General features: G+C 45.2%; 1 protein-coding gene across 5 annotated transcripts in view; it reads left to right on the top strand.

The window, feature by feature from the left end:
* The window catches only part of LOC135549683 (ribosome biogenesis protein bop1-like), a 138455-nt gene that overhangs the window by 23465 nt on the left and 91764 nt on the right, over positions 1-23226 (top strand). Inside the window, exons 1-4 of one of the 5 annotated variants that reach the window (XM_064979882.1) lie at positions 4788-6040; positions 6308-6384; positions 6628-6785; positions 10582-10743. In XM_064979882.1, the coding sequence (XP_064835954.1) occupies positions 6681-6785; positions 10582-10743 (267 nt within the window). In that variant the 5' untranslated portion in view covers positions 4788-6040; positions 6308-6384; positions 6628-6680. Of the gene's footprint in view, positions 1-4787; positions 6041-6307; positions 6385-6435; positions 6786-10581; positions 10744-23226 lie in introns of those variants that run through there. The other 4 variants (XM_064979884.1, XM_064979883.1, XM_064979880.1 and 1 more) reach the window with 4 other exon arrangements.

Here is a 23226-nt window from a genome sequence, read left to right on the forward strand (position 1 = left end):
GAAGGCTCACTATGGCAGACAGATCTACAGTTCACTGTTTGGCTTCCGTGGGCTGCTTACCTTGGTGTCCTACATACCATCACCAGGCTTGGCTGTACTAGAGCTGTCTACCAAGCACCATGATACCAAGGTTGAGGGCAAGCATCAGAAACCAGAGATCGTACAACACTACAACGCCACCAAGAGTGACGTTGCCAATCTCGATAAGCTTGCCACGATGTACACGTCGAGAAGGAAGACCAGCAGGTGGCCGATGGTCCTCTTCAACCTGATAGATGTTGTTGCTGCTTTCGCCGCCTTCATCATCTGGATGGGGAACTTCCCCAGCTGGAAGTCTTCCGAAGGCAGTGGCCGACACCGAACTTTCCTAAGAGAGCTGGGCCATGCCCTAGTCAGTGCAAAACATCATCAAGAGGAGAGCTCAAACGCCAACACTCAACACCAATCACAGCTGCCAGGCTAACCATGGGCCTAAAGCCCTGCTGCTGGTTCTGTGGGGTGGTCATTTTCCATTGTTTTGGCAGTCCCGTGCTCTTTTGCTGCAATACCCATTAAATGTAAAAGATGTTGCCTCTGCATGCCTGTAGAACAAGGTTATTCTGTGATATGTTAGGATTAATAAATGTATTAGCAATCTGCATGAAGTCATTCGAAGGGTAGTTACATCTACAGTGGCAAGAAAAAGCAGGTTAACCCTTTGGAATTACCTGGACTTCTGCGTAAATTAGTCATAACATTTGATCTGATCTTCATCTAAGTCACAACAACAGACAAACCGTCTGCTTCAACTAATAACACAAACAATTATACGTTTTCATGTCTTTATTGAACACTGTGTAAACATTCACAGTGCAGGGTGGGAAAAGTATGTTAACCCTTGGTTTTAATAACTGGTTGAGCCTACTTTGACAGCAATAATCTCAACCAAATGTTTTCTGTAGTTGCGGATCAGACCTAAACTACGGTCAGGAGTGCTTTACAAAACTGTTTCAGTTTGGTATTTCTTGTGTGGACCACTCTCTTGAGGTTATGCCACAGTATCTCAATCGGGTTGAGGTCAGGACTCTGACTGGGCAACTCCAGAAGGCATATTTTCTTCTGTTGAAGCCATTCTGTTGTTGATTTACTAATGTGTTTTGGGTCATTGTTCTGTTGCATCACCCAACTTCTGTTGCGCTTCAATTGGCGGACAGATAGCCTTACATTCTCCTGCAAAATGTCTTGATAAACGTGGGAATTCATTTTTCTATTGTTGATAGCAAGCTGTCCAGGCCCTGAGGCAGCAAAGCAGCTCCAAACCATGATGCTCCCTCCACCATACTTTACAGTGGGGATGAGGTTTTGATGTTGGTGTTCTGTGCCGTTTTATCTCCACACATAGTGTTGTGTGTTACTTCCAAACAACTCAACTGTAGTTTCATCTGTCCACAGAAATTGTGCCAGTAGCGCTGTGGAACATCCAGATGCTCTTTTGCTTACTTCAGACGTATAGCAATGTTTATTTTGGACAGCAGTGGCTTCTTCCGTGGTGTCCTCCCATGAACACCATTCTTGTTTTGTGTTTTACGTATCGTAGACTCGTCAGAGATGTTAGCATGTTCCAGAGATTTCTGTAAGTCTTTAGCTGACACTCTGATTCTTCTTAACCTCATTGAGCATTCTGCGCTGTGCTCTTACAGTCATCTTTGCAGGACGGCCACTCCTAGGGAGAGTAGCAACAGTGCTGAACTTTCTCCATTTACATACAATTTGTCTTACGGTGGACTGATGAACGTCAAGTCTTTTAGAGATACTTTTGTAACCCTTTCCAGCTTTATGCAAATCAACAATTCTGAGATCTGAGATCTCTTTTGTTTGAGGCATGGTTCACATCAGGCAATGCTTCTTGTGAATAGCAAACTCAAATTTTCTGAGTGTTATTTATAGGGCAAGGCAGCTCTAACCAACATCTCCAATGTCATCTCATTGATTGTACTCCCAGTTAGCTGACTCCTGACTCCAATTAGCTTTTGGAGAAGTCATTAGCCTAGGGGTTCACATACTTTTTCCAACCTACACTGTGAATGTTTAAATTATGTATTCAATACAGACAAGAAAAAATACAATAATTAGTTGTCTTAGATGAAGATCAGATCTAATTTTATGAACAATTTACGCAGAAATCAAGAATCTTTCTTGCAACTGTACAGTTGTAACGTCTTTTGAATTGTTTGTAGCTCATTTTAGAACTAATATTGCCGTTGCTCATACCAGTTTTCAACCCTTGAGTTTTACATTGAGGCACAGACCCTTGCCCAGGCCTGTTCTACCTGCCTGAGTACTGCTAGGAAGCACTGCTTCGTACATCAAGTGCCAATATCAGATGAAAGGGAGATACCTAGTCAGTTGTACAACTGAATGCATTCAATTGAAATTCGTCTTTGGCATTTAACCCAACCCCTCTCAATCAGAGAGGTGTGGAGGTCTGCCTTAATCCACGTATTTGGCGCCCGGGGAACAGTGGGTTAACTGCCTTGCTAAGGGGAAGAACGACAGATTTTTACATTGTCAGTTCAGGGATTCGATCCAGCAATCTTTCGGTTACTGGCCCAATGCTCCTACCTGCTATTTCTGGTTTTATGTAAGTGCAATCCTTTGAAAACATTTGAGTAAATATTCACCAGGCTACTGCATAGACTAAAACGACAATTCTATGGTAGTTAGCTGTCTACTAGTAGTATGGATTATATATAAATGTTCAGAATATAGACATTGCTTTTTTATATTTTTTTATGATACAGTGCCTTGCGAAAGTATTCGGCCCCCTTGAACTTTGCGACCTTTTGCCACATTTTAGGCTTCAAACATAAAGATGTAAAACTGTATTTTTTTTGTGAAGAATCAACAAGTGGGACACAATCATGAAGTGGAATGACATTTATTGGATATTTCAAACTTTTTTAACAAATCAAAAACTGAAAAATTGGGCATGCAAAATTATTCAGCACCCTTAAGTTAATACTTTGTAGCGCCACCTTTTGCTGTTTGAAATATCCAATAAATGTCGTTCCACTTCATGATTGTGTCCCACTTGTTGTTGATTCTTCACAAAAAAATACAGTTTTATATCTTTATGTTTGAAGCCTGAAATGTGGCAAAAGGTCGCAAACTTCAAGGGGGCCGAATACTTTCGCAAGGCACTGTACATAAAAAAAGGTAATGTATTGACTTTAATGTGTTGTATTATGCTTGAAATAAACAAAGTCATTTACTTTTAGGCCAGCTTTTCTAAACTAGGGGTCGCAACCCCATGTGGGGTCACCTGATTTGAAAAGGGTGTCGCAAGAGAAACCCTGAAGTAAAATGGTTCTTTGTTCATAGAACAAACCTCCAGTAGCCGCTAGATGTGGTTGTAATAAACAGAGCGGTTTCTGTTTTTCTTCCTATAAATGTCTGTCTTTTGAAAGTTTTAACTGACAAAATATTAAGACCCCATCACTGAAAGATAGACTCTCAAGAACACGTATGTGTATTGTGTTTCTTTCTACAATGCCCACAAGCCTCATAAGAACGTGGAGTGGACAAGAACAGGCACTAAATCAGACTGGAGGGAAAAGATAATGAATTATGTTCTTTCCTACACAGAAGATTAAAAAAATATATTAGCTGATCGTCTTCTGAACTTCCTAATACATTTTTGATGCATTTCAGTCACTTCTTCAAACCATACTTCCTTCTGATTTAAATACCGTCAGAAGTACTGATTTGAAATAGACTGTCAGAGCCCAAATGAAAGTAAACATTGGCTGTTGATTTACATTAAGTTGAAGTCAGAAGTTTACGTACACTATGTTAGAAGCATTAAAACTAGTTTTTCAACCACTCCACATATTTATTGTAACTATAGTTTTGGCAAGTCGGTTAGGACATGTGCTTTATGCATGACACAAGTAATTTTTCTAACAATTGTTTACAGACAGATTATTTCACTTATAATTCACTGTATCACAATTCCAGTGGGTCAGAAGTTTACATACACTAAGTTGACTGTGCCTTGAAACAGCTTGGAAAATTCCAGAAAACGATGTCATGGCTTTAGATGCTTCTGATAGGCTATTTGACATAATTTGAGTCAATTGGAGGTGTACCTGTGGACATATTTCAAGGCCACCTTCAAACTTAGTATCTCTTTGATTGACATCATGGGAAAATCAGAAGAAATCAGCCAAGAAAAATTGTAGACCACAAGTCTAGTTCATCCTTGGGAGCAATTTCCAAATGCCTGAAGGTACCACGTTCATCTGTACAAGCAATGTTACGCAAGTGTAAACACCATGGGACCACTCAGCTGTCGTACCTCTCAGGAAGGAGATGCGTTCTGCTTTCTAGAGATGAACGTATTTTGGTGCAAAAAGTGCAAATCAATCCTAGAACAACAGCAAAGGACCTTGTGAAGATGCTGGAGGAATCGGGCACAGAAGTATCTATATTCACAGTAAAATGAGTCCTATATCAACATAACCTGAAAGGCCGCTCAGCAAGGAAGAAGCCACTGCTCCATAACCGGCATTAAAAAAAAGCCAGACTACGGTTTGCAACTGCACATGGGGACAAAGATTGTACTTTTTGGAGAAATGTCCTCTGGTCTGATGATACAAAAATAGAACTGTTTGGCCATAATGGCCATCATTATGTTTGGAGGAAAAAGGGGGCAGGCTTGCAAGCTGAAGAACACCATCCCAACTGTGAAGCAAGGGGGTGGCAGCATCATGTTGTGGGGGTGCGTTACTGCAGGAGGGACTTGTGCACGTCACAAAATAGATGAAATAATGAGGGGGGGAAATGATGTGGATATATTGAAGCAACATCTCAAGACATCAGTCAGTAAGGTAAAGCTTGGTCGCAAATGGGTCTTCCAAATGGACAACGACCCCAAGCATACTTCAAAAGTTGTGGCAAAATGGCTAAGGACAACAAAGTAAAGGTATTGGAGTGGCCATCACAAATCCCTAACCTCAATCCCATAGAAAGTTTGTGGGCAGAAATGAAAAAGCATGTGCGAGCAAGGAGGCCTACAAACCTGGCTCCGTTACACCAGCTCTGTCAGGAGGAATGGGCCAAAATTCACCCAACTTATTGTGGGAAGCTTGTGAAAGGCTACCCGAAAGGTTTGACCCAAGTTAAACAATTTAAAGGCAATGCTACCAAATACTAATTGAGTCTATGTAGACTTCTGACCCACTGGGAATGTAATGACATTTCTTTAAAGCTGAAATAAATAATTCTCTCTACTATTAGTCTGACATTTCACATTCTTAAAATAAAGTGGTGATCCTAACTGACCTAAGACAGGGAATTTTTTACTGGGATTAAATGTCAGGAATTGTGAAACTAGAGTTTAGACAAATACATTTTAAGGTGTATGTAAACTTCCGACTTCAACTTATCCAGTCACATGGTGGGGTAGTGAAAAATGGGGTCGCTGGCCCCCAAAAATTGGGAAGCCCTGTTGTTGTAGGCAAAATGTCACCTTAATAAATATAAGTTTTGTTCTTGCAGTAAGATAATTTTTTTCAAAGGCATTTTCACCGCTTGTCATTATAACCAACTCACCTGTGTATGTTTACTACTCTAGATGAGTTATACTGGATGAAATGACATTCAGCTTGTGAGGATTTCAAACTTGCTTACTCTCTACTACCCCCTAGTGCACGTTGTATATACTATGTGCTTTTGAATCAAACCGCAACAGGCAAATGTATTTTCTATCGGTCCCACTGTCTGCTCTTGCCAGTTTTCCGTAAATCCTACATCTGCCTTTAAAACAAAACCTTTATGTAACCTTTATTTAACCAGGCAAGTCAATTTAAGAGCAAATTCTTAGTTACAATGACAGCCTGTTAAAAGGCCTGTTGTGCGGACGGGCTGGGATTATCCATCCATGCACCATCTAACCCCCTCACTCCATCTTCAGAAAGTCCAGACTCCTCTGTCAGAAGTATTTTGCAAATAAGGATGGAGCCACTGTGACTATGGGAGGAGAACAGGATGGGGTTGATAGGTAGGTCCATTTGTCTGGGACTGGTGGAATAGTTGCTATATCAGTTAATTATCCTTGTCTGTTGTGCTCAAAATTCCCTAGCTGTCATGCAAGGTGGGTGGGAATGACTTAATTTTATTACGTCAGCTTATCCTCCAGTCATCTTCATTGTCCCTCAATGTAGAACTGAAACTGGTCACACATGAAAGATTATTTATCTTTATTGCTGCCATGCAGATTTCTGCATCACTCAACCCAAAGACTGATCTTGGTTTTTATTTTGTCAAGTGTGCAGTCCTTCAGGTAAATGTGACCATGCCAAAATACGGAGACACAAACGTCTTGGGAGAGGAGCCCGAGAGAAGGTTCAACGTTTTTATTTTATTTTCTAAATTGTGTGTTTATATTATTGCAAAGGCACATTGGAACAAATGTGAAACCTTGAAACCATTGTCTGGAACTGCTGTGGTCTAGTAATGGGGAGGGGGGGTGGATGCATTGTTCCCCACTCCAGCTTTTTAATCCATCCAGGCCCTGACTGAGACCCTGTGGTTTTCTTTTCTTTTTTCCCCACTCTTCCCCCTGTTCCTGGACTCTTGTGATTTAAGGATCTGGGCCTTCAGCACACCAGGCAGAAGTTAATGTGGCTGCTGGAGGCTTTATGGTCCCTGGGAGAGTCCCCTGGTGCAGCGGTCGGACGTGGCCAGCTCACTCTGATCCGGCCAGCTCTGCTGTCGGCCGGCCGCTCGGTCCGCGCTCTCGGCGTGTGAGTGGGTGTGAGATGGAGATGAAATGGGGTTAGGGTGGAGGAAGGGGGAGATTAAGACTAGGGGGGCTCATCTTACAGTAACCAGGAAGGATTTGCTCCTCATGCACCCACGCAGGAGCTCTGGTCCGCAGATGCGTCTGGGCCACTTCCACCAAGGGTGATACGCATGTCTCCTCCAGCCATTAAATGTTTGGAGAGGCGGAGGGTTGTGAGGGCAGGGATCACATTGAGGGTACACTGGGCGGAATGGTATCCCCTTGTTAACAAAAAGGACAAGCACATCCCCATCACTTGATTTTGTCCATGAATACACTTCCACTCCTCCCTGCTAACACAACTCCCACCCCTGTTACCTTTTGACAATTTGCCCTGGGCTCTGTGTGAGGGTTGTGTACCAGAGAAGTTCACTCCAGGATGACCCCTCTCTCTGGTTGGAGGTTCTACAGCAGACAAAGCCAGGGACAGGGAGCCTAGGTGGGCTTATCGTTTGGGTTTTGCTCCCAATTAAGTGGAAGTGTGAACGGCCCAGAGAATGCTTTCTGACGGATTCATTCAGGCTTCACCCTATAACTCAGATTTTAGTTTCACAGTGATTTCAGAGGAAACAGTGCGGTAATGGGGAACCTGGGGCCCGCCTGCGTCCGCCTCGGAGCGGAACCCATTGCTGGGAGCCAACAGACGTTTAAAAACAAGTTGTTGGCCAATGTGTGGAGGCTGACAGTGTGTCTGAACGCCTGTGTGTTGGCGTAGACGTGAATGTGCTCAGAACAGAAGGCCCTCAGGAGATTTGAGCCGGAGATTATGAATTTGACCGATTTATCAATAACGCTATGGTAAGCTGACACATTTTGGCTGTCAAGAGGTCACTACTTGGAGAATTTGTGGCATTACTTATGGGGCAACCGGATGGTCCTTGCCTTTTGGCTTCTTCTCCTGACTGACCCAGTGCAGTGCCTTCCCGTACACAGCTTCTCTCCTGACTGACCCCGTGCAGTGCCTTCCTGTCCTCAGCCTCTCTCCTGACTGACCCCGCGCAGTGCCTTCCTGTCCTCAGCCTCTCTCCTGACTGACCCCGTGCAGTGCCTTCCCGTACACAGCCTCTCTCCTGACTGACCCCGTGCAGTGCCTTCCTGTCCTCAGCCTCTCTCCTGACTGACCCCGTGCAGTGCCTTCCTGTCCTCAGCCTCTCTCCTGACTGACCCCGCGCAGTGTCTTCCTGTCCTCAGCCTCTCTCCTGACTGACCCCGCGCAGTGCCTTCCTGTCCTCAGCCTCTCTCCTGACTGACCCCGTGCAGTGCCTTCCTGTCCTCATCCTCTCTCCTGACTGACCCCGTGCAGTGCCTTCCTGTCCTCAGCCTCTCTCCTGACTGACCCCGTGCAGTGCCTTCCTGTCCTCAGCCTCTCTCCTGACTGACCCCGTGCAGTGCCTTCCTGTCCTCATCCTCTCTCCTGACTGACCCCGTGCAGTGCCTTCCTGTCCTCATCCTCTCTCCTGACTGACCCCGTGCAGTGCCTTCCTGTCCTCATCCTCTCTCCTGACTGACCCTGTGCAGTGCCTTCCTGTCCTCAGCCTCTCTCCTGACTGACCCCGTGCAGTGCCTTCCTGTCCTCATCCTCTCTACTGACTGACCCCGTGCAGTGCCTTCCTGTCCTCATCCTCTCTCCTGACTGACCCCGTGCAGTGCCTTCCTGTCCTCATCCTCTCTCCTGACTGACCCCGTGCAGTGCCTTCCTGTCCTCATCCTCTCTCCTGACTGACCCTGTGCAGTGCCTTCCTGTCCTCATCCTCTCTCCTGACTGACCCCGTGCAGTGCCTTCCTGTCCTCATCCTCTCTCCTGACTGACCCCGCGCAGTGTCTTCCTGTCCTCAGCCTCTCTCCTGACTGACCCCGTGCAGTGCCTTCCTGTCCTCAGCCTCTCTCCTGACTGACCCCGTGCAGTGCCTTCCTGTCCTCAGCCTCTCTCCTGACTGACCCCGCGCAGTGCCTTCCTGTCCTCAGCCTCTCTCCTGACTGACCCCGTGCAGTGCCTTCCTGTCCTCAGCCTCTCTCCTGACTGACCCCGTGCAGTGCCTTCCTGTCCTCATCCTCTCTCCTGACTGACCCCGTGCAGTGCCTTCCTGTCCTCAGCCTCTCTCCTGACTGACCCCGTGCAGTGCCTTCCTGTCCTCAGCCTCTCTCCTGACTGACCCCGTGCAGTGCCTTCCTGTCCTCATCCTCTCTCCTGACTGACCCCGTGCAGTGCCTTCCTGTCCTCATCCTCTCTCCTGACTGACCCCGTGCAGTGCCTTCCTGTCCTCAGCCTCTCTCCTGACTGACCCCGTGCAGTGCCTTCCTGTCCTCATCCTCTCTCCTGACTGACCCCGTGCAGTGCCTTCCTGTCCTCATCCTCTCTCCTGACTGACCCCGTGCAGTGCCTTCCTGTCCTCATCCTCTCTCCTGACTGACCCCGTGCAGTGCCTTCCTGTCCTCATCCTCTCTCCTGACTGACCCCGTGCAGTGCCTTCCCGTCCTCAGCTGCTCTCTCCCACACTTCATCCTCGTCAGCGGTTGTGGTCAAATGGGCTCCGGACCAGGCTCAGCTGGAAGTCCAGTCCACTGCTGGTTTTCAAACTGCGTGATCCAATCTGCGAGCCTTTCTCTTTTGGCTGTTCCGTCGTACATCATCTGGACAAGTAATCTGTCGTGGGCTCTCGCTCTCTCCCTTCTGTCGCTCTCTTTTTCTCTCCATCTCACTGTCTCTCTCTCCACTCCTGCCCCACAACACTCCCCATCCCTGTTATAGTAAACAGATTGGCCTGGTCATCTCTCCCCCACAGACTTTTAGTGTTGTGAGGAAGCCTTACTCTTCAGTCTAGTCTTTTTAAAATTATTTTTACGTTTTGGCTTCTGTGTTGTGGAGTAAACAAGCTTCTGTTTTGGCTTTCCTAAACTGCCACCTCTGCAAACCCACTTTACCTTGTTTGTGCAGTTCAGGGGGAGGCTACAGCAGAGAACTCTGATCTGACTGGAGTCTCCTGGGCGGCGAAAGTCATTCAGTATTAAAACTGGGCCCAGTCAGCTCTGTCTTGATGGGGATTTAACTAGGCATCAGGGAGGAAGCGTTTCACTTAGAGCTGCATGCCAAAAGATACCGGGACACACAGGAGGCATAAATCATAGCAGGTTACTCACCTGCCCGTCTCTGCCTCTAGGGGGATGAGACTGCAGCCTCAAAGAACTTCTCTTCCTCTATCCATCCCTGCCTCCCTTGTTTCCCTCTATCCCCTGGTTCCCGTAAAGTGAACTTTTGACGGCTCTGCCTTTGTGACTGATTGCTCACAGTAAAGCACGTCCAATGGTGGGTCCTTGCAGCCCCTTTATCCTCACCCTCCTTCCACTCACACAGGATGTGCCGTTCTGGTGCCTGCTCCTCTGTGGGGTGTGTGTGTGTGTGTGTGTGTGTTATGCAGAGGAAGCTGTGTACTGAATGCAATAAATAAATGGGAATCCTAAAAGAAACTGTCACTGTGCCATATAGGACATAAAACGATCAATCGTCCCTTCAAGACGGCGACAAGTTTTATTTCCTAAACAGCTTTTATTTTACTTATAGGTCAAAGTTGATTGGCTGTGCACATATCAGTTTTATAACCCCTTAGATAATTAGAAAGATATTATTTTAACATCCGCAAGGTTCTTTACCTTTTTTTGCCAACCATTAAAAATGTACCAGAACTTGAACACATGCAGATCAACATGTTGTGAACAGTGTTCTCTCATATAAATTCCTTGGTGTCTTGTTTTCATATTAGCAGCAAGGCAAAAAAACTGCATCAAAGGAGAAGAGGAAGATGAAGAAAGGCAAGGGAGGCGCCATTGATGGCAGAGGAGAGAAGGGACTGACCACCACCTTCCAGGGATTGGCCACCGCCCAGCCGGGGGACGAGTATGAACACGACACCTCCGATGAAGAGGTAAGGTTTAATGTCAGTCGACTCGATACCCAATCATAGAAATGCTGCTGAGACAAACCTACATTTGTTTTCTTCCAGTGGGCATCCTTTTTATTTGACTAGTCATTTGACTAGCACTTCTTTTAGATTTATTTGGATGCTTAACAAATTGGGGATTCAGCATGGAAATAAGATTTGCACTCATCGGGCATGATGTGCTGTTCCTTACCGACCCAGTCCAGAGTTAGTTGGGAGGTTGGCGCAATGTGCTTTATCAGAACCCTCATATGTATTAATTGTTTGTATGAAATGTGAACAGCGACATATCCACCAGTTAGAATATACACACATTTTCTATTAGACTATTCATGGGTTGCACGTTACGTCACAATATTGTTTTCAACCTTTGTTTTAGGACTGATGCCCAACTGAACGTTCTACTAAATGCATCCTCATTGGGGGCTGATGAATTGGCCTAAAGTTTATTACTGTGGCTTCTAAAGAAGGCAAATAATTAGTAGGGAAACCTTTTGTCATAATTTTGATGCTTTCAGATTGACTTTAGATGCAGTATAACTTTAGCTAGCAAAGATTGAGGGGAGACTTCCAGTTTTAGCTGGCTAATGTTAGCATTGCTAGCTATTTTTGACAAACTTTTCTTGCCATTGCCATTTATCTAAGGTACATTTCACAATGTGATGATGATGGAAAAGTTGTTTCCCACTAAATATGTGCCAACTTTAGCAATGACATCGTATTCCCAAGCCCCTATAGTGCAATTTAGATGAGTCAATCACCCCCGTTCTACTTTTGAGCATCGATTAGGCTGCGGCGCGTTAATAACAATGGCAAAGACGCGACCAAGTGACGGAGGTTCAACCCATGAATACTCCAGAAATAAGCAGCTCTCTGTTTGAGGCTCTAACAGAATGCAGAAGAACTCGGGGTAAATGTATTGAATGAATGGGTTTAGCAGATTGTAGTGAAACATGCACACTAACCACCATACATTGTTGTAGCTACAGTACAAGGGTACACTCCTGCTATAGTGTTTCCCTATTACACTGCTGTTCTGTTCCCTGCAGTCTGGTGAACATGTTCTCCAGTCTGTAGCCAGTCAGAGACACTAAACAGATTGGCTTTCACTCGCTCCTCATAAATGGGTTGAAATAGCAGGCAGACACGGTGCTTTTATGGTGTTGCTGTTCAAGTCCGCTCAGAAGCAGCGAATGATGTAGTCGTGTGCTTCATGCCACCGTAACTGAGCAGGAGATCTGCAGGATGGAGAGGTTGTTTTTGGGGGGAGGTTATCGGCATGTTGGACTATTAAAGCATTCTTTTTGTACTCTGCTATTTAATTTACGGGGTCCATTGAGATGTGTTGAACCCTGCTGCCCTGTGGTTTAGATATTTTGCCAGGCCATACAACCTAGAAACAATCAGCCATCCAAATCTGATTTTGGCAATTGGCTCTTGGATGAGAAATATGTTGCAGCTAGTGAAGGGCCGTATTGTTCTTGGGAAGGGATTTGCTTTTAAAAGAGAGGGCAGTGGGTTAAATGTCCTGTGAAATAACATGGTACACAACTGGAATCATAACTGCTTACTTTATTTAGTTTATAAAGAGACTGAAGCAGAACTTTGAAGAGCTAAGGGAGTTTAAGAGACCAGTGGCATGTTTAAACGGAAGCGTTTTAGATTCAAGTCACTTCCTCCATAGTGTTGGAAATCCATGTGTGAGAGCAGGAACCCACCGGTGTCTGTGGTGGTTCTATGACTCGGGTCAGAGAGGGGTAGCACTAGATATTATCACGGTACTTAGGTGCCGATACGATATGTTCCAAACATATTTCTCACCATACGTCTGCTGCAGAGGGACGAGAAAGACTCATGTGAAAACGAGTTTTGATCAGTCGTTGAAATAAAAGTGCTGAAAACTAACTAGCTCATGATTTAAATAGAAGATTGAGAACACGCTACAAAGGAAAACTACTGGAGTTTTGGTGCAGGTACAACCGACTAATATGACTAAAATAATATTGCGATATATTGGCAAAAATTATATCCTGATATGTAACTGTGTCGATTTTATAAACTCAGCAAAAAAAGAAACGTCCTCTCTCAGCTGCATTTATTTCCAGCAAATGTAACGTGTAAATATTTGTATGAACATAAAATTCAACAACTGAGACGTAAACTGAACAAGTACTACAGACGTGACTAACAGCAATGGAATGATGTGTCCCTGAACAAAGGTGGGGGTTAAAATCAAAAGTAATGTTCAGTATCTGGTGTGGCCACCAGCTGCATTAAGTACTGCAGTGCATCACCGATCAATACACACTCCCCAGGAATCGCAGTTCCACAATAAATGCTTGTTTTGTTCGATAATGTCCATCATTTACCTCCATTTATGTCCAATAGCTTCGTTTGGTAAACAAATCCAAATGCGCGATCTGGTCCATTCGGACGAAACGTCCAAAAAGTTATATTACAGGTCGAAGAAACTTGTCAAACTAAGTATAGAATCAATCTTTAGGATCGTTATCATAAAAGTTCAAAAATGTTCCAACAGGAGAATTCCTAAGTCTGTAGAGAAGCCATGGAACGACAGCTACCTCTCAAGTGAAAGCGTGTTACTGAGAACGAGACTGTAGGCAGACCACTGACTCAAAGAGCTCCCCATTCAAGTTTCTAAAGACTGTTGACATCTAGTGGAAGCCCTAGGAAGTGCAACTTTATCTATATCCCACGGTGTATTCAATAGGGGCGAGTTCAAAAACTACAAACCTCAGATTTCACACTTCCTGTTGTGATTTGTTTCTCAGGTTTTTGCCTGCCATATGAGTCATTCAGACATCATTCAAACAGTTTTAGAAACTTCAGAGTGTTTTCTATCCAATACTAATAATGATATGCATATAATATGCATCTGGGACTGAGTAGGAAGCAGTTCACTCTGGGCACTCTATTCATCCAAAAGTGAAAATGCTGCCCCCTATCCCAAAGAAGCATGCATGAATCCAAGACTGTTATGGTTACAGAAGTCAACAAATGAGAGTGCCTGGGGAATGGGAGTGGAGCTAGGCACTGCAGGGCCTGGATTAACCTTCACATCACCAGAGGAGGAGTAGGATAAGGGTATGGCTAAAGGCTAAAAGAACTGGTCGTCTAGTACGTTCAGAACAGAGCGTAAAAGGAGCAGATTTCTGGACGCGGTAGAATAGATTCAAGGCATAATGTACAGACAAGGGTATGGTAGGATGTGAATACATTGGAGGTAAACCTGTACATAGAGTGACGATGAAAGAGATATTGTCTCTAGAAATATCATTTAAACCAGGTGATGTCACCACGTGTGGGAGGTGGAACTAAAGTGTTTACTAAGGCGTATTGAACAGGGCTAGGATGCTCTACAGTGAAATAAGGCAATAATTACTAAACAAAACAGCAATGGACAAGGCATATTGACGTGAGGGAGAGGCATGCATAGCTGAGTGATCATAGGGGTCCAGTGAGTGGCTTCAGGCAGCTGGCGGGCCGGGGCTAGCAAGCTAGCAGAAGGGCCTTTGAGGGACGTCACGACGGATGAAAGTCTGTTGTTTCCCGCTCGTGCTGTTACGTCGGCAGACTGATCAGTAGGGCTCCGTGTGGCAAACCAGGCCAATTGGCAAAATAGGTATAAACCTTCATTGCCTACCATCTGTAAGTTGTTAGTGTCTTAACGACCGTTCCACAGGTGCATGTTCATTAATTGTTAATGGTTCATTGAACAGGCATGGGAAACGGTGTTTAAACCCTTTACAATGAAGATCTGTGAAGTTATTTGGATTTTTATGAATTATCTTTGATAGACAGGGCCCTGAAAAAGGGACGTTTCTTTTTTTTGCTGAGTTTATATATATTTTTCCATCACTACAGCAATCGTTCTCAACATATTTTTGAACTGTGGCACACCTTGATTGGATAAAAAAAAACTGCTGCACACCAGAAATGTCCCTATTAATTTATTTTGTGTTAATGACCTCCATCTCATCTGAGGCATACCACAAATCATCTGTGACAAACATTATTTAAGTAGATTCATTAGGGTTTATTTTTAACTATCTTTCATAGTTCCGTACTCATTATGATTTATTAGTGTTCCCCTTTTAAGACTGTCATGTGAATCTGCGCTAGACAGAAAAAAATGTAGCTCTGGTGAAATAGGTTTTTACGTTTGAACTATTTGGGCTATCGACGGTGAAAAGGGTATTTTATGTTTGAACGATTTGGGCTATAGACAAGCAGTTTTCCTCATTCTAACGGTGCAACCACAGACACAGAGACATGCTCCATTTGTTTCTAATAAGGCAGAGGCTGTGGCAGAGCTAAGCCTAACAAGACTTGCCTGTGTTAATGGTTCTCACAGCAAGGTAAAATTGAACAATTGATTTAGCTTGTGATGTCCCAACTCCAATGACGCAAATCCAACGACAGCCTGAGCGCATTTGACTTGAAACAACGATACATGTTGCGTGGGCCTCAGGAGATGGCAGAGAGAGCACGCCCCATCCAAATCTGCAGGCCGCAGTGGAGAGGGGCAAAACACTTCAACTTCTTTGACATGTATGTCACTGATAACCTGAAATGTTCCATCCAGGAGGCTGAAGAAATTTGGCTTGGCCACTAAGACTCTCGCAAACTACAGACGCACCATTCAGAGTATCCTGTCGGGCTGTATCACTGCCTGGGATGGCAATTGCACCGTCCGCAATCACAGGGCCCTCCAGGACATCGACAGCACCCGGTGTCACAGGAAGGCCAAGAAGATCATCAAGGACATCAGCCACCCGAGCCACAGCCTGTTCACTCCGCTGTCATCCAGAAGACAGAGACTGTACAGGTGCATCAAAGCTGGGACCGAAGAAGCTGTTTCTCAGTCTTATCTCCAGGCCTTCAGACTGTTAATAGTCACCACTAGCCTGGCTCCGCCCAGTACCCTACCCTGACCTTAGTCACTGTTACCACCCGGTACTCTACCCTGCACCTTAGAGACTTCTACCCTATGTACATAGTCATTGAACACTGGCCACTAATAATGTTTGCTTACTTCACATGTGTATATATACTGTATTCTAGTCAAGGCTCACATTATAACTACTGTTATATGCACAAGTTCAAAGTCTGAATGGCACACATAAACAATCCATGTCTCAAGGCTTAAAAATCATTATTTAATTCTTTAACCCGTCTCATTCCCTTCATCTACACTGATTGAAGTGGATTTAACAAGTGACATCAATAAGCGATCATAGATTCACCTGGTCAGTCTGTCATGGAAAGAGCAGGTGTTCTAATGTTTTGTACGCTCTGTGTATATTTATGTTCTGTTCCCGTTCATAATTCCTTTTTATTACATTTTTTAAATGTTTAGGTTTGTTTGTTTTGTGTTGTTAGGTATTGCTGCAGTGCTGGTGCAAGAACCATAGGCGTTTCAGCATAGGCTATTATCAGAGCGGCACTGGTGCTTCAAGTTCAAATTCCATTGGAATTCCACAGGTCACATTTAAACATGAGTGGTCCAAAGACGTATCATGATTAGGAACATTTCCTCTGCACCACTGTGAGTTCCCCAAGGCACTCTGGTTGAAAACCAGTGCGCTGAAGAATAGGATGGGTAAAAGAGGAAAGGGAGGTGTGGGATGTAGGGAGGAGGGTGAAACGAGGGACGTCTAGTAGAGAGACTGATGGGTAAGAGGGATGGTTCGAACGGGAGAGGAAGGTAAGAGGTGTTCCAGAGAGCATCTCACACTGAGGCAGAGGCAGAAACCCATCCCACCCTCTTCCAAGGGGCTTCTTCCTGATCCTCACCTACTCAGTCTAACAGTGTCAGAACACACCTCTATGGAGAGATGGAGTTAGTATTTTCTCTCTTTGTCCTCTTATTTCATTGCAACAGATGTTGTTTATTTTTTTCAAGTATTAACTTTCCCCTTATTTAAGGATTTACTGTCTTTAGCCCTTGTTAGATTTTAGGGTTTTACAGACCGTCCGATGAGTGAACCAAGGACGTGGAAAATCTCATCAGTGGTTCCTTGTCATTGCGATCCTTCCCACAGCAGCGTCCTATGACTAGCTTGCCCTAGCCTATCTAACCCTTGAGCCTTTGTCTGGTCTGCGCTAGCCTGTGTGGTCACGGTGTTGCTGCTATCCCGCATGAGTGGAACCACGGTGGTCCTGGCCCATTTGGCCTGTGTTAAATTAGCCCCCTGCCTGGGGACAGCAGATAGGGTTCCCTCTCAGGCCTCCCAAAGCCTCCTCGCCGTCCCTTCGCAGGCAGCCCTCCGACGGAGCACAAGTTGTCTACAAATAAAACGGCAGACGGCCAAAAATCTCACTCGTTTATTTATTTTTCAACCCCCTCTCCTCTTCTTACCTTCCTCCTTTGTAATAAAGGGCTATTTCCTGTTTTGCGGAGTGAAGGGGGAATATGTGAGACTGCAGCAGGGCCTGTCCGAGGCCTCCTCGCCGGCAGGAAGGGGCTTTTCCCCCCGCAATGGCTTTTCCATGTGCTCTGTGAGATGAATGAAGACACATTGTGGAATAGAGGGAGGGGAGAGAGCGAGAACCCTGGCTCCCAACTGCGCCTGCTGCTTCCTGCCTCTGCGCAGCTACTGCTCAACGGGACCTGTGCGCAGAATTCAATTCAGTAGCACACTAGACTAGGAAGTCGTACCGATGTGAGTAAGACCTTTTAAACAGGTTAACATTCACAAGGCCGCAGGGCCAGACTAATTACCAGGATACTTACTCGGAGCATGTGCTGACCAGCTAGAAAGTGTCTTCACTGACGTTTTCAAACTCTCCCTGACCCAGTCTGTAATACCTACATATTTCATACAGACCACCCTAGTCACTGTCCCCAAGAACGCAAAGGTAACCTGTCTAAATGACTATCTCCCTGTAACACTCACATCTGTAGCCATGAAATGCTTTGAAAGGCTGATCATGGCTCACATCAACTCCATCCCAGACACCCTGGACCCAGTCCAATTCGCATACCGCCCCAACAGATCCACAGATGACCTAATCTCTATTGCACTCCACACTGCCCTCTACCACCTGGCTAAGAAGAACACCTACATGAGAATGCTGTTCATTGAATGTAGCTCAGTGTAGTGCCCTCAAAGCTCATCATTAAGCGAAGAACTCTAGATTTGAACACATTCCTCTGCAACTGGATCCTGGACTTCCTGATGGGCCACCCCCAGGTGGTGAGGTTAGGCAAGAACCCATCTGCCACACTGACCCTCAACAAGGGGGTCCCTCAGGGGTGCGTGCTCCTGTACTCCCTGTTCACTCATGACTGCGTGGCCGTGCACAACTCAACACCATAATTTTGTTTGCTGACAACACAACGGTGGTTGGCCTGGTCACTGACGATGATGAGACAACCTATAGGGAGGTCAGTGAACTGGCAGTGTGGTGCCAAGAAAATAACCTCTCCCTCAACATCAGCAAAACAAAGGAGAGAATCGTGGACTACAGGAAACGGAGGGACGAGCACGTCCCCATCCACATCAAAGTGGCTGTAGTGGAGTGGGTCGAGAGCTTCAAGTTCCCCAATCCATATCACTAAGGAATTACAATGTGTTTGGAAAGTATTCAGCCCCCTTGACTTTTTCCACATTTTATGTTACAGCCTTATTCCACCCCCAATTTCAATCGCTGCAACTCCCCGGTAGCCTAGTGGTTAGAGCATTGGGTGGTTAAAGCAAATCCCCAATCTGACAAGGTAAAAATCTGTCGTTCTGCCCCTGAGAAAGGCAGTTAACCCACTTCCCCGGGCCCCAAAGACGTGGATGTCGATTATGGCAGCCCCCCGCACAGCTCTGATTCAGAGGGTTTGGGTTAAATGCGGAAGACACATTTCAGTTGAATGCTTCCAGTTGTACTACTGACTAGGTATCCCCCTTTCCCAACCGGCTCGGGAGGCAGAGGTTGAGTCATGCGTTCTCTGAAACATGTCCAGCCATTACATCAACCCACTTAACCCGGAAGCCAGCCACACCAATGTGTTGGAGGAAACACCGTTCAACTGACGACTGAGGTCAAGCTGCAGGCACCCGTTCCACCAGAAGGAGTTGCTAGAGCGCGATGAGCGAAGTAAAGCCTTTCTATAACTGAGTTGTCGTTCACCTGGGGTAAATTCAATTCATTGGACATGATTTGGAAAGGCACACACCTGCCTCTATATTGTCCCACAGTTGACAGTGCATGTCAGAAAAAACCAAGCCACGAGGTCAAAAGAATTGTCCGTAGAGCTCCGAGTCATGATTGTCAAGGCACACACAGATCTGGGGAAGGATACCAAAAAAATTCTGCTGCATTGAAGGTCCCCAGGAACACTGTGCCCTCCATCATTCTTAAATGTAAGTTTGGAACCACGAACACTCTTCCTAGAGCTGGCCGCCCGGCCAAACTGAGCAATCGAGGGAGAATGGCCTTGGTCAGGGAGGTGACCAAGAACCCGATGATCACGCTGACAGAGCTCCAGAGTTCCTCTGTGGAGATGGGTGAACCTTCCAGAAGGAAAACCATCTCAGCAGCATCCCACTAATCAGGCCCAGGACATCACTAGGGCCGAGCTCCCTGCCATCCAGGACCTCTATACCAGGCAGTATCAGAAGAAGGCCCTATAAGTTTTCAGACTCCAGCCACCCAGGTCAGACTGTTGTCTCTGCTACCACACGGCAAGCGGTAGCGTTGCACCAAGTCTGCAACCAACAGAACGCTGAACAGCTTCAACCCCTAAGCCATAGGACTGCTAAATAGTTAGTCCGGGTAGCTATTGGTTAACTATTTAACTATCTGAGTTGACCCTCTTTGCACTAACTCTTTTGACTCATCACATATGCTGCTGCTGTTTATCTATCATGTTGCCTCTTCACTTTATCCCTACCTACAGTTGAAGTCAGAAATTTACATACACCTTAGCCAAATGCATTTAAACTCAGTTTTTCACAATTCCAGACATTTAATCCTAGTAAAAATTCCCTGTTTTACGTCCATTTGGATTAACACTTTATTTTAAGAATGTGAAATGTCAGAATAATATTATTTTCATCACATTCCCAGTTGTGTCAGATGTTTACATGCACTCAATTAGTATTTGGTATCATTGCCTTTTAAATTGTTTAACTTGGGTCAAATGTTTTGTTCAGCCCTCCACAAGCTTCCCACAATAATTTGGGTGAATTTTGGCCCATTGCTCCTGACAGAGCTGGTGTAACTGAGTCAGGTTCGTAGGCCTCCTTGCTCACACACGCTTGTTCAGTTCTGCCCACAAACTTTCAATAGGACTGAGGTCAGGGCTTTGTGATGGCCACTCTAATACCTTGACTTTGTTGTCCTTAAGCCATTTTTTATGCTTGGGGTCATTGTCCATTTGGAAGACCCATTTGCGACCAAGCTTTAACTTCCTGACTGATGTCTTGAGATGTTGCTTCAATATATCCACATAATTCCCCACCTCATGATGCCATCTATTTTGTGAAGTGCACCCGTCCCTCCTGCAGCAAAGCACCCCCACAACATGATGCTGCCACCCCCGTGCTTCACGTTTGGGATGGTGTTCTTCGTCTTGCAAGCCTCCCCCTTTTTCTCCAAACATAACAATGGTCATTATGGCCAAACAGTTCTATTTTTGTTTCATCAGACCAGAGGACATTTCTCCAAAAAGTACAATCTTTGTCCCCATGTGCAGTTGCAAACCATAGTCTGGCTTTTTTTATGGCAGTTTTGGAACAGTGGCTTCTTCCTTGCTGAGTGGACTTTCAGGTTATGTTGATATAGGACTGGTTTTACTGTGAATGTAGATACTTTTGTACCTGTTACCTCCAGCATCTTCACAAGGGCCTTTGCTGTTGTTCTGGGATTGATTTTCACTTTTCGTACCAAAGTACATTCATCTCTAGGAGACAGAACGCGTCTACTTCCTGAGCGGTATGACGGCTGTGTGGTCCCATGGTGTTTATATGGTTTGTACCGATGAACCTGGAACCTTCAGGTGTTTGGAAATTTCTCCCAAGGATGAACCAGACTTGTGGAGGTCTACAATTATTTTTTTCTGAAGTCTTTGCTGATATCTTTAGATTTTTCTCATGATGTCAAGCAAAGAGGCACTGAGTTTGAAGGTGAGCCTTGAAATACATCCACAGGTACACCTCCAATTGACTCAAATGATGTCAATTAGCCTATCAGAAGCTTCTAAAGCCATGACATAATTTTCTGGAATTTTCCAAGTTGCTTTAAGCACAATCAATTTAGTTTTTGGAAACTTCTGACCCACTGGAATTGTGATACAGTGAATTATAAGTGAAATAATCTGTCTGTAAACAATTGTTGGAAAAATGACTTGTCTCATGCACAAAGTAGATGTCCTAACTGACTTGCCAAAACTATAGTTTCTTAACAAGAAATGTGTGGAGTTTTAATGACTCTAACCTAAGTGTATGTAAACTTCTGACTTCCACTGTATATGTGCATACAGTATCTACCTCATACCCCTGCACATCGATTCGGGACTGTTACCCCGTTTATGTAGCCAAGTTATCCTTACTCATTGTATTTAGTCCTTGTGTTTTACATTTAAAAAATTTTTTTTCTAGTTTTCTCTCTGTAGTGTTGGGAAGTAAGTAATTATTTCACTTTAAGTTTATACCTGTTTACAAACCATGTGACAAATAAAATTAGATTTGATTTAGGGTGTGTGTTTGCGTGTGCTAGGGATCAAGAGCTTGGGGGGGATGCTCAATTGGGAGATTGGCAATCAGAACAGTGTTGTCAAGGCTGCCAAAGCACTTAACAGGCTGGGAGAGTGAGCATGTGTGCCCCCAGTCTTGTGGCTGTGCTCACAGCATAGCCTCCCGGTTGGCTGTTCTTGTGAGGCTCGTCCCAGGAGGAGAAGCTGGAATGCTTTTGTAGGACGATGCGCTCACCCATTATTTTTTACGGGCCACAGACAACCCTAATATGTCTGGGTGCTGCTCCAGCAGAGACTTGGACAGCTCTCTTGAAGCAGGCATACATGATGTAGCCCCCCACCCCTGAACTCCTCTTCCCAGATCCTGTCTACATAGTCTGGGTACCCCTGCCAAGCCCCTACGATGCAAACACAACTTTAGGTCCTGATCCAGCATGGTGGGGCCTCTCTTGTGGTGCTAGTAGTAGACCGATCAAATCACTATGTTTTTTTGTGAGTCTGAGTAAAGCTGTATTTGTTTTTGTGAGACTACGGCACAAGGGTAGATCACATCAGAAAGTTAAGTTAGGAGTCGGTGAAAAGTGTCAACCCTACAGTAAAACATCCTTGTTCATTTGTTGTCTGCTGTAGGCACATGAAACTTGGTAGGCTTACGCGTTTGGTGCACTTTGACATGGCGTAATATCCATTTTAGTGTGTGCATTACTGACCAAAGGTTTTGTTGGACATCGTTGACTTGATGGAGATTTTGTCTTTATAAGTCTAACTGTACGGGTCATGTTGAGGACCATATCTGGCAATCACATTGAGCAGTTCAGTGGTTGGCGAACTCCAGAGCAGATAGCAATGACCCATTGAAGTGAGGGGTGGGCTCAGGACAGGGGAGAGGGAGATGCATACTTGGCAGCCATTTTAAACTCTCCACCTGACAACCTTGGATGACCCTGGGATGCTGTGCTGCTTGACTTACCAGCAGGTCCAGAGGAACAGAACACAGTTCAGCCCGTCTTTTGAGTGCACCCTTGGGTGTAGAACCAACATTCATGCCAAGACGAGAGTTTCCAGAGTGAATTCATATCAACACGCACACCACACCACCACATTGCCTCTCTTGAGCTGTGCTGGGAATCTAATAAAACACACTACTCCATCATCATCATTGATGAAAATGACTTCCTCACTCGCACACACCATTTCCTCTCCATTTTCGGTCAAATCAAGCCTTTTTTCACGACCTCAAGATCCCAGTTCCTTCAATAGCTTGCCTCTATCTAACATCTAGGATATGTTAGGGTTACGTTCCTCTGACTTCCCCGGCATGTGCTGTGAGACGGCCTGCCTTTTTTTTCTCCAACCATCCTAAATCCCTCCTGTTATTCCAGCCTAATCAATGACGGGCGCTTCAGACGTGGACTGGCTTTAATTGTGTGATCCTATCTGCTCCATGAAGGCTGTTCCTCTGTCAGAACTCTGTTGCTCGGGAGCAAGCACCCTATAGGAGGTGGCTTATTTTCATTTCATTACCAACCATAACAAACAGGCTCTCGACGATGTGACCTGTTGGGTGTCCCGTCTTAACCATGTGCTAAGAGACCAGACTCATATCTCCCCCTCCTCCTCATCTTCCTCCCAACTCATTCTTCCTCATCCCACCTCCTCATCATCCTCCTCCTACCTCCTTCCTCCTGCTCTTGGAAATCTGATGAAACCAGATTTTGAAAAGTGGGGTTGAAATGGAGCCACTCATGTCTGGAAGT

The sequence above is a fragment of the Oncorhynchus masou genome, chromosome 12 (genome assembly GCF_036934945.1).
Source record: "Oncorhynchus masou masou isolate Uvic2021 chromosome 12, UVic_Omas_1.1, whole genome shotgun sequence".
NCBI lineage: Eukaryota > Metazoa > Chordata > Actinopteri > Salmoniformes > Salmonidae > Oncorhynchus > Oncorhynchus masou.